General features: G+C 38.0%; 1 protein-coding gene across 1 annotated transcript in view; it reads right to left on the reverse strand.

Annotated features, from left to right (window-relative positions):
- Positions 1 to 456: 456 nt before the first annotated feature.
- The window catches only part of LOC113232234 (kanadaptin), a 19,955-nt gene continuing 7,906 nt past the window's right edge, over positions 457 to 12,505 (reverse strand). The window contains exons 4-10 of the mRNA XM_026466896.1: positions 12,265 to 12,442; positions 10,513 to 10,684; positions 9,972 to 10,120; positions 7,263 to 7,435; positions 5,180 to 5,365; positions 2,507 to 2,652; positions 457 to 829 (exon numbers count right to left, since the gene is read on the reverse strand). Coding sequence (XP_026322681.1) covers positions 457 to 829; positions 2,507 to 2,652; positions 5,180 to 5,365; positions 7,263 to 7,435; positions 9,972 to 10,120; positions 10,513 to 10,684; positions 12,265 to 12,442 — 1,377 coding nt within the window. The remainder of the gene's footprint in view (positions 830 to 2,506; positions 2,653 to 5,179; positions 5,366 to 7,262; positions 7,436 to 9,971; positions 10,121 to 10,512; positions 10,685 to 12,264; positions 12,443 to 12,505) is intronic.

A 12,505-nucleotide genomic window follows, 5' to 3' on the forward strand; every position in this document is an offset into this window, starting at 1 on the left:
TTATAACTTAGAGGATGGAAAAAAATACTTACAACATCTATTTCCGTAATGACACTTCCATAGCATCACTATTGTCTATAGAATATACTAAATATCAAACTTGTTTATCTTATTGTATGATGTACAGAGACCTTAGAGGAAGGAAAGACAGAGACACAACCAAAATAGGTGCCTTGATGTCGAGTTGCGGACACTTCCATCAATCTATACATAGATTCAATTTCGCTTACGATAATAATGGTCTAAATTATACTTTGAACCTTAGCTTTGAACATTACAATGACTTGAAGGAATAAGAAGTACTTTTTCTGGATTTTGACCAACAAAGTCATGCCTAAGACTTGAGATCTGACCGCCAAAGTTATTACTTAATAAATATGTTAAATATCAAAATCTAAATAAAACAAGTTGAAACCATATTTCATTAATTTATTTAATAAAATTAAAGCTTATAAACTATTCTACATCCTTCTCTTGAATTTCAGGGAGATCTCTATCAGTCTCCTGGTCAAAGTAGTTTTCTGGTATCACATAATTTTCTGGTGGCCTCATAGGTCCATATAATTTTTTCTGTTCTGTTTTCTGTTGTGTATTTTCTGTGCCACCTTTAGGATTTTGTACTTCAGTATTTTGTTTATTTGGACTTTGTATCTTTGTACTATGCAAATGTGTACTTTGTTCTTTTGTATTTTGTTCACTTGGGCTTTGTGTTTCTGTACTTTGCGGATCTTCCTCGTCGGAGTCAATTTCTTCGACGAATTCTTCCTCTTCCTGTTTTGATTCTTTTTTCACTTTTGGTTTTCTGGCAATGTCATCTTTTAGTTTAATTCTGAAATAAAGAGTTAGAGGACACGTAAAATCATTTTTTTTTATTAATAACAGATTAATTTATATGAAAAACTGTTGCCAAGAACAGGATGAATTCGTTTTATACAGAATACTACCGTAGGACTTAAGACATATTAACTGCCTCAGTGGCCGAACGGTTACCATGCCGTACTGCCACGCAGAGGTCCCTGTTCGATTCCCGGGCCGAGATAAATATTTGTATGGCCTATATTTATTTCTCTCGTGAATTTTAGTGTAATTTGCGGTTGTCTATGTGTGTGTCCATGGCACCCGTAAAATAAGGTTTTCTCTAATGCGGGGCTATGTTGAGTGTGTGCGTTATTATTATTATTAACTAAATTAAGGGCGCGTTCCCATTATGTCGTGACGACAGATAGTCGTGGTTTGAAGTGTCGTGGTTTGTATATTTAAATGAAGTTAGTACAACTGTCATTCACGACTTTTTGGACGTTAGGACAGACTGTCAAGACAATGGGAAGATCTAAAACAACAGTCGTCTGACGATAAAAATGTGACGACAGATAATCGCAGCTACTGTTGTAGTCACGTTCTATTTATCGTTGTCTCATATCTGCACACAAGGCTGCTGCCGTAAACTGATGAATTGTAACGATCCAGTGGGAACAGCTAGGCATGACAGTCAATCAACGATAAAAAAAAGTCCACGACACGGTTACGACAGATAGTCGTGATATGGGAACAGGCTAGACGCGACAGTCGTCTGACGAAAAATAAAGCGTTACGACATAATGGGCACGTTTTATGTCGAATTTTTGCTCGTAATCTTAAGCTTCCACGGCAATCTCATCCAGATCTTAAGCACGTGATGTGGTTAGTGTAGTACGCAATCCTGCGCCTGCGCTCGTACTGAATGAGGGCTATCAGGGTTTTGGAGCGCAGTTTTCGTTGAGTCTCCGCCGCAGAATCCCATCATTAAGAGTTTATGCAACCTCAAATGGCTTCGATTGATTCAGCATAACAGTGAAAATGTTAAATCAATCACGTTGGAAAAAATATATAGTAAAGATATACACTGATTAGTATACAGTGTGGTACATTGAAATTTTACAAGAAAACCGCGGTATTCAATAGGTACTTTGCATATACCAATGATTTTTTTTTTATCAACTGAACTAAATAGAACATGTGTAATATACTGTATATTTTTTGGAACGGCTCTAATTTTGTTTCTTAAACTGCCTCCGTGGCCGAACGGTTACCATGCCGGACTGCCACGCAGAGGTCTCAGGTTCGATTCCCGGGCCGGGAGAAATATTTGTATGGCCTACATTTATTTCTCTCGCGAGTTTGGGTGTAATTTGTGGTAGTTTATGTGTGTGTCCATGGCACCCGCGACACAGGGTTTCCCTAGTGCGGGGCTATGTTGAGTGTGTGCGTTATTATTATTAAAAAAAAATGTATAAAAAAAAATGTATTCGTTTGTCAAAAAATAAAATCTGAAATAAAGCCAGTGTCCCTGCCGATCGTCCCAAGCAAAATAAACCATATTAGTACGGGAAAAATTTGTATTCTAACTCTCGTATCGACTCTCAAGGATCACGAAGTGGTTTATAACAAGTCGAGCAAAAATTCGACTTAAAACGTGAATAATCCGTTAATAGGATGAATATGTGTTGCTAAAGTTCAATGACCTTACCGTTTTCCATAAACGACGGAGTTGGTTACTTTGACGGCCATCTTGCTTTCATCTTTCTTTAGCAAGGGCGGCAGATGCGCTGGCCGTGCTATCTCTGCCAGTCGCTGAGTCTTTGACAGCTCCGATTTCAATTTTTGGATTGACATCTGTGAAGGGAACGTAGTGTTATTAGCTGTTAAACAGTGGCAACACTGTCACAAGTTTTACAGAGAATTATTATTAACTAGAAATTTTGATTGAAATGGCAAAACTAAGCTAAGAAGGAAACTCGTTGACGAACACCACCAACGAGTCCAGGAATTATCGAATGCAATTTATTTCATTTCTCTGTTTAAATGCAATGTAAATACTATAGATAAAAAGTAATTATTATTTTTTTTATTAATAATAATTATTTTCCATTTTTCGACTGACGACTTGAATGCAAAGTCATGAAATAAATTTTAAAAAGCACAGAATAGTCATATTTATATGCTACCGTATATCACCATATTAAATCTTTCAATGAACGAGATTAGGTTACCCACGGATTAAGCCGAGACACGTACAGATCTGTACATTTTAATATATATTTTATAATTCATAGCATGCATTAATAGCACCTGTCTTCTTTGAAGATGGAGTAAAATGACAGTTCATTGGGTAAAAGTGTGTGACAATGGGAAGAGCTAGAACGACAATCGTTCTACGATTAATATAACGCCATGATAAAAATGTGACGACAGATAATCGTAGCTTCAAACAATTCTGTCGTGCAAACGACAAGGCGGCTGCCGTGAACCGAGAAATTGTCATCACGATCTAGTGGGAACAGCTAGACACGACAGTCGTTCAACGATAAAATAAACGTTCACGACACAATCACGGTAGATAGTAGTGCTATGGGAACAGGCTAGACGCGATAGTCGTGCAATGATAAATAAAACGGTACGACATAATGGGAAGGCGCCTTAAAGAACAAGATCTGTCAATGTGCAGCTTAAGGGCTCGTGCAGCGTGCCGGCGATATGTCGCGACTAAATACAGTGCTGCATGCGGGCGACTAGCGACGTAACATTACCGGCAACCGACCGACAGCTTAGTGAATTTTCGAATAATTATCGTACCTACAGAGAAAATGGATATACAGGGTGATAAAAAACCACTGACCATTTTAAAGAAGCATACTGCATAATGGAAATAAAAAATACATGTTCGGTTTTCTTTTCAAGTACTTCACAAATAAATAAGTTATGACTTTGTTATGACACTGTTGCTATAGCAATAAGAACGGTGCGGAGTCAGCGCGCGAGTTCATATATTTGACAGAGAACAAAGTATTAAACTAACGCGCGATGCGTTAGCGCAGTCTGCCGTCGCGCTGCGCGACGTGCTGGCGCCTAGGCGTCTAGACAACTCGGCGCCGATCGCTCAATTTTATTTACTATTTTGAGGGAACCACGCCTTAGAAATTATAAGGAAATATTAAGATCAAAAATTTGAAATTGGGAATTTTTATTTGTTTTATTTCACTAATGTGTCCTATTACTGAATCTTATGCACAGGAAAAAAAAATTGATTTTCTTATCACCCAGTAGTATCAGAACTTTTTTGTTAGAAAATTCCGTTTTACGGGTCTCTGCCATAGGAAAGATAAGAAGGAGATTTAATATACTTTTAATTACTTAAGTAATAATCTAATAATAATAGGAACGTTAATTGATCATCTAATAGTAGATCGAAGGCTTTTGTTGGACTTGTGTTTCCCGCACAGGCTCATTAATGGACTGGTCCAATGTAGTGATTTACACGAATGCATTTCTCTGAGTGTCCCGTATAAATATCCTAGAAACGCAATAACAAAAATTATCTATACCCCCCCCCTTGTAAAACCAATCTTGGCCTTCAATCCCCTTTGACTAGGATTTTCAACGAGTACAATACGATTAACAGTAAAATCGAGGACTTAGATGTGTACCACGACAGGATAAATATTTTTGTCAATAAGATTTCAAAATTATTCAAATTCGCGCAGTAGGTATTCATAACGTTAATTTAAATTAAGTTAATATAAGTACCCTTCTATTATAAATGATATGTACACCGTAATTGTCATATATATCAGATGTAATTCCGTATGTTGAATGTTGAAATGTTGTAATATATATGATGTGGTCATTGACTTACAAATAAATGGACGACGGGTCTAATACACAAACCACGAAAAAAATGTCCCAAGTCAACCTATTTAAACGTAGTGACATGTAAAGGAATATGAAAAAGCTAAAACGTTGAATTTAAATTGTAATGTCATCGCAGTACTGTCTAATTTTGCTTGCTTCGCTGTCAGTCGAACAAACGAAGACGAAAGCGTGAATGACGCTCTGTATACGATTTTAACGCCCTATAAGTTCGGACACTTTTTAGCGCGGACCCGACGTCCATATAATTGTAAGTCAATGGATGTGGTAGTACTTAATAAATAAATAAATAAATAAATAAATAGTCGCAAGCGACTTGCGACGGCTGATCGCTTGTTGCAAGTCGCGGGCACGCTGCACTAAGCCATTTATTTCTACGTGTTTAAACAAGTCGCAGCAAGACGGAGCGACCGCAGTCGCGAAATATCGCCGGCACGCTGCACGAGCCCTTATGTGTTGCCGTCTGTATATTATTATTAATATAAGGACTAACCTTCGTTTTAGATATTTCAGCCTTATCCGCCATGCTCTGACCTTGCTTGCCCAATGACGTCATGTATTCGTCCAGGGCGTCCAAATCGCTGTCCTCAGTTTGAGCTGGCTTGTGGGCAGAGCGCAGTCGCTCCAGTGTTTTTTCTTCAGAAGATATTTTGGCTTCTATTTCCGCTATTTGTTTCAACTGTGAAAGAAAATTCGCTTGTTTATGACACTTCATTTTTATATAGAGTTTAGTTTTTTTAGTTAGTTTATTGCTTTAACTAATTCACATGAACGTGTTGAAAATGAACTTTAAAATTAGTTTTTTAGGTAGCTCAATTGTTACCAGAGATGCGCGGCGAGTGTGATATGAAAAAACTTATATAATTTTTCAGTTTTTATTGAATGTCATAATGTTTTACTACATGATATTCCATCGAAGAATTTTTGTTTTGATGTTCGATTTTTGTTATTAATAATTATTACAAACTTGCATACCGTGTCAGACGCTATACCAACTAAGCCACGGAACGAACCAACGGACCTCACGAATTTTTCTATGTGCTTGCGTTGTGTCTTTGTACTTGGTCTTTCAACGATTTTTTAGTTAGATGGCGCTACGACTAAGAAGACGTCGGTTCGAATCCGACCGAAGGAATTTTTTCTGAGTGTTCGATCTTTTTATTAATAATTATAACAAACTAGTGGAGTAATTTCACAAAAAAATAATTGAATATCAATTTAATTATTACAAACTTATTCAGGTTTACGTTATAATGTATTTTTTTGTTTTGTATAATACGGACATCGAGTATGTAACCAGAAATAGAGACGAAATAAGGGCCACACATTCCTGTTAACTCATCAGTGATACATCACATATAAATATCAACTCTTGTTTGCACTGAAATATAAACAGCGCCAACAACTAACCTGTGTGTACGTCTCCGTATATTCCAAAAATATTCTGTATTTATCGTAATAAAGATAATATCTCCAATAATAGCGTGCTGTTCCATTCGGTGGTGTGGGAAAAAAACATCTAATTACAAAACAAACGGATGCAAATTTCATCGGTAATTAAAAATTAAATATGTAATTTTGCAATTTTCGTCCATTACAACAAAGCTCAATTTAGCAGGTCGATTTGAAGTGAAACAATTGACGACACCCGTCAGTTGTTTCGAATTCGGGCTGGCCAATCGGAGCGCAGTTGTCACAGTAATGATATGGCAGAATAGTTTTCAAATAAATTAAAAGACATTTCGTCTCTATTTCTGGTTATATACTCGAGGGATATGGATTTTGCAAGAGACGCTTTTCGTATTATATGTACTTTGCATTTACATGCAAAGTACATTTTGTACATTTGGACTAAGGGCAAAGTATATCTTGTACATTTGGACTTAACGCAAAGTATATTTTGCTCATTTGGACTTAGCACAAAGTATGTTTAGTACATTTCATTTGAACACAAAGTTCATTTGGACTAAACACAAAGTTTTATTTTTTTATAACGTCAAGTGACGGGACGAAGAAGGCATGCGCCTGCTGGTAAGCTACATGCCTGTCCATAACCCGCCCGTCATCTTGAGACATAAGTTGACAAGTCCTATTACCATTCAAAACCGGAACACGGTAATGCTCACACTACTGCTTGGCGGCAGAAGTAGGTAAGATGGCAGCACTTCCCTGGCTTAACGCAGTGCTAAACAGGCACGCTGCCCTCCTTGTCATAACTCTCAACTCATAGATGGCGCTACGACTAAAAAAGTCGTTGTAGGAAACCAAATACAAAGATACGACGCAAGCACATAGAAAAATTCGTGAGGTCCGCTGGTTCGTTCCGTGGCTTAGTTGGTACAGCGTCTGGCACGGTAAGCTAGAAGACGTCGGATCGAAGGAATTTTTCCCGAGCGTTCGATCTTTGCATTAATAATAATAAATCTGAAACTAAATAAGAAATAAAAAAAGCCGCTTACACGGGTTGTCGACCTTGTTTCGCTGATTCCAAATATGTTAATAGCTCAGTTTCGCCAAACAGTCGATTACGTAGTTATGGTGAGGAGGGCAGCACGTGCCAGGAGGGTAGCACATACCAGGAGGTCGTAGGTGAGCGGCTGCGCGGGGCGGGCGCGCTCGGCCGCGCCGTGGCGCTGCATGCGGCGCGTGCGCTTGCGCTCCACGCTGCCCGTGCGGTCGAGGAACGTGTCGTCGTCCGAGTCGTAGAAGTCGTCGGCGCTCCAGTCGCGCTCCTTGCGGCGGCGCGACTCTGAATTCAACGCGGTGTCATGATAACTTTTTTATGTAAAAAAACCTCGAACATTTGTGAACCCGTTCAAATTTGAAGAAATTATTTTCCCTCTAAGGGTGCCAAATTAGGAACTAAATCCGGTTTACATCATTTTCCGTCAACCGAATTAAATAAAACTTGATGAACAGATGTCCAAAATCCCCCTTCCTTTAGTGTGCTTTGTCCACTCTTCATTTATTGTACTCTCTTGTGAATTTTTTCGAAATTTACCGGTCAATCTTTTAGTTAAAAAGGCGTTCCTCAACTTGGCATTGGCGAGTTTACCGGTATGGTATCGATGGGGTTGTAACGTTATAAAGTAGAAGTCATATTTTTACAAAACTACCGCACATAGTCATTTTAACTTGACATTGGCGAAATCATCGTTTATTTCGTTGGAGCCAAAGCGTTTAAAAGAAAACGAAGATGTAAGAAATGAAACTATTTTTCCACCCATGTCATGGATAAACCTACACCTTCAATGAAGTTTGACAAACCCTCAGTTCTTGCAAAAGAAGTCCGTTATCTACCCAGGATGCTGCGAGAGGCCATTGAATTTAAAAAAACATCCTAATTTCAACAGGGAAGATGGTTTCTCCGTACGACCAGTTTGGGATCCAGTATTTCCTCTAATGAAAAATCTATGCAGTACTAATTAATGTTTGAATTTATTCTAATTTTCATTATTAATTAATAATAAATTTAACTTAATAAAAATTCATATTGTTAAAATAAAATAATTTGTAAAACATATTCTGTTGTAGCGTAAATTGGAATGTTTCTTTATAAAATTAGAAATCAGGTGTTTAATTAATAACTTTTGTAACTGTAGTATAAAAATAGAGTGGTTTGCATTAATTTTAGACATAACTGGTTGATGACTGTACCACCTGTCATCCGTGACCATGGGACCTGTAAAGGACCCGAAACGTTGGTTGGTTTGAAAAAACAAATATACGCGATTTAAATCCGGAAAAATAGTTTCATTTCTTACGTGTAACAATCGCGAAAACCTAAAAACTCGATAAACTGTTGTAATTCCACAAACTTTTGAGGTCAGTTATAATGTGTCAACTTCCATGCAACCTGTGTTATTATGAATTATAAACACTAAAGCTAATTTACATGGGATACGTATAAGTCCATTGCCTTGTCTGTGACTAATATCCATAATAATTAGATATTTTGAGGGGAAAACGATTGTTAAATAAAAATTTACTAATAAATAAACTCTTTAATTTCAATGTGCACGTAAAAAAAAACTTTTTTTTTAATAAGAAGACTGTTCAGGCTGATTGAGAAAGCATAAAAAGTTAATAAAGTTGTTTCAATAACGCATTTTCGGCAAAAATTGGCAGTTACGCCTTTTCTTCCCATAACCATCGATTATGAACGTATGCATGTATAGATATAATGTACACATTATGTCTGTTTTCTGTGTCTAACACCATGGACCAATACATCGAGAGGATTGTTAATCGCGAGACAAGGCAGCGTAGTCGGGTATTTAATACCTATTGGTACAGCAGATGTCGCAACGAGTAATTTGTTTTCATTGACGAGCTGCAATTTAAATTTCTAGTGATAACAAATAAATCAACTAGATGGCGCTTATTACAAAGATTTTTATGGATAGCGCCGGCTAATAGAGTAATGAACAATACAATATCCATACAATGAACGTCTCAACTCGTTGCATGTAGTGCCCTCTAAGTGGGCTGTAAAATAAAAGTAAATGTAAATGTGTAAGTAAATGAATGTAAATTACTAACATAGTTTATAAGTCTGTTACTAATTATATATGGACTCAGGTCCGAAATAAATGCTTATTATTATTATTATTCTTTTGTTTAGGATTAGCTCCATCTATCTGTATTAGGGAACATTAATTTATAAATTAGTGTGTAACACACAATGCTAGCTATTGACACGCATATTTGTCAAAGTTCGGAAAATAATTTTAGCTCACGAACAATATTCGAATAATATTAAAAGGAAAAAAAACGACTTCTTATATTTAATATTAAAGGGGAATTAATTAATATTCACAGTTATTTACATGTCGTCGTCGGATATTGTGCAAATGCGCGTATATAGCATTGGTAAAAGGCGCGTATCTACCTGAACCAAATTTTACAGGTGAGAGATTTAACGTTATTACTTTGTTATTTCAATGGCTACGATTTTCATTTTTGCACAGGAATCATTAATTTATGTTGTCTATGGACTGATAGTTATACATTCCCGTAAATCACGCTAATTTGTTTGCCACGACATACACAACGTGTGTGCGTTGTGTATGTCGTCAACATAGCCCTGCACTAGGGAAACTGTGTGTCGCAGGTGCCATGGGCACAGACAACCACAAATTACGCCCAAACTCACGAGAGAAATAAGTGTAGGTCATACACATATCGAACCCAGGACCTCTGCGTGGCAGTCCAGCATGGTAACCGTCCAGTCACGGAGGCAGATATAAGACGGAATTTGAATCTTTTTCAAAGCTATCACTAACCATGTTTAGCCTGCCGCAACAGTCCAGCTCTGTCCAGGATCCTGCAAGCCTCCAAAGCGCATTGCACCACGGCGTCCTTCTTCTTGCCTCTGTGAATCACTTCTGCCACTACTGGCCTGCCATGGGGGTCGTCTAGAGGGAGTTCAGCTCTGGAATTATAATTCCGTTTACGAATCACATAATTTGGAATGACCTCTCGATACTAGATTTTTTTCATGATTTCGGATTTTTCGGTTCAAGTTACTTTGGTAAATCCGTTCGTTAATGAGGCAAAAATGTGTGTCAAGATCGCAGCAAGGCTGTTCCCTTTAACTGCCCCGATGGAAAAAGGCCGTAAAGTGTATGTACTCTGAGTGACACTGGAACTGTTAATGAAGACCTGTTCGTGCCGTCACGTCGTCGCATAATAAAAAAAAATTGTAGTAGGTTTTTAATTGATAAAATGGACGTTACGCAGATATGGACGTTGGGGTAATTAAAATACGATTCTTATACGATTAAGTCCCGATTTTTAAAACCAAATAATTTGATTCATAAATACCGGCAAATGAACTGCCCCACTCCCCTCTCCTCGCAGTCATATTTCAACTCGTGTCCTTCCCGCTCACAGTATCCTCTTAAGGTCTTTTTGGGGTCGGTCAAGTACAACTCCTCGTTACCAGTTGATGCGTAGGGGTTCTCCGACAGATCTGGTTCTTCCTCAGCGTCTTCGCCTGAAAACAAACTCTAAATTAGTAATTGTTCACCCGCACAGTATTAATAAAACAAGACAACTTTCTGCGCCGGCGCGTCGGCTCGAGATGGCGCGCTCTACGGCCGTGGCCGCAGGGCTAAGTCTGTATTCACGGACGGAAGTAGTTTTACCGGCGAAGGTCTGCTTTAAGTACATACATAACATAAAGCCTGTCTACCAATGGGGTAGGTAGATACTACGGACTTCCACTTACTATGATTCTCATTTATAATAGATATTTATTCTTGACCTGAATTTGGTTTACAATCCGATTGAGCTATTAATGACAAGGTCGATTTTCGCTCATAGCATGTTATGATTTGGTGTCTCTTTGATTAACAAACTCCCCTTTAGCATATGGACTGTCATTTATTAACTACAGGCCTGATGTTTAACTGAGTCGGTTCCTGAAGTTGGTGCGGAAGGAGTGACAGTTTACGTACAGTTATGTCGCGCTGCACACGGGATATTTTCAACAAGACTTTTCTGACGATATTCAATAACAAGTTGAATGAAAAAAGTTTTTACCAATTTAGTCATTTGTTGTTTTTTTTTCGTGTGTGACGAGACGAACAAGTCGTGCGCCTGATGGTAAGTGACACGCCTGTCCATAACAGTTACAGTGCGACTCAGAGCTTTAAATCACCGTAAGACATAAGTTGATAAGTCCCATGTGCCTGCAATTTCACCAGCACTCTTAGCCTTAAAAACCGGAACGTAGCAATACTCTCATTACTGCTTGGCGACAGAAATAGGTAAGGTGGTACTTCCCTGGACGATCTCTTTCACAAGGAGCTCTACTGCTACTTAAATGTTATGTGAAACGATAATAAAAAAACTATTTCATTGATAATTGAAGTGAATAGACAAGTCATTTGTTATTGTTATTCAATCAACTTGTTACTGAATATCGTCAGAAACATCTTGTTGAAATAATCCCGTGTGCAGCGCGACATAACTGTCACTCATCGAGTATATAACCAGACATAGAGAAGCAATAAGGGCCATCCATCCCTAGCATCTCATCAGACAAATTGACCTTATATCACTTTTAAATATCAAATATCGTTTGTAATCACAAATTAGAAAGCTGAAATAGTACAGCGCCAACAACTGACCTGTGTGTACGTCTCCGTATATTCCAAAAATATTCGGTATTTATTGAAATAAAGATAATATCTCTGACAATGGGGGGCTGTTCCATTCGGTGGTGTGGGAAAAACAGCAAAACATCTAATTACAAAACAAACGGAATCACATTTCATTGGTAATTAAATATGAAATTTTCATCCACTATAGCAAAGCTAAACTAGTCGATTTGACGTGAAACAATTGACGACTCCCATCGATTGTTTCGAATTCAGTCTGGCCAATCAGATTGCAGTTGTCGCCGTAATGATTTGGCAGAATAGTTTTCAAACAAACTAAATGACATTTCGTTTCTATTTCTGGTTATATACTCAATGCTGTCACTCCTTCCGCACCGCGCAAGTACCTCAGGAACCGACTCAGTTAAGCAGTAGGCCTGTGCAGGATAGGACAATGGTAAATGGTACTTACCCATCCCCCAATCGATGCCCTGTTCCTCTCGCTTCTTTTCCTCTTCCTGTCTGTCCCTTTCCCTCTGTTCTGCAGCTTCTTTAATCATTCTGTCTCTGTCCAACTTCATTTCTAGTGCTTTCTTTTTTATTTCCGTTACGGACAGCTCTGATTCGCCTTCGCAATCGAAATCTGGACCCTGACAAATCGAAAGTCTTGATTAATTAGTGGTGATCATTATAAATAAATTGCTGATGGCAGT

Source organism: Hyposmocoma kahamanoa, unplaced genomic scaffold (assembly GCF_003589595.1).
Source record: "Hyposmocoma kahamanoa isolate Upper Pololo Valley unplaced genomic scaffold, ASM358959v1 67, whole genome shotgun sequence".
In the NCBI taxonomy this organism is placed as follows: Eukaryota; Metazoa; Arthropoda; class Insecta; order Lepidoptera; family Cosmopterigidae; genus Hyposmocoma; species Hyposmocoma kahamanoa.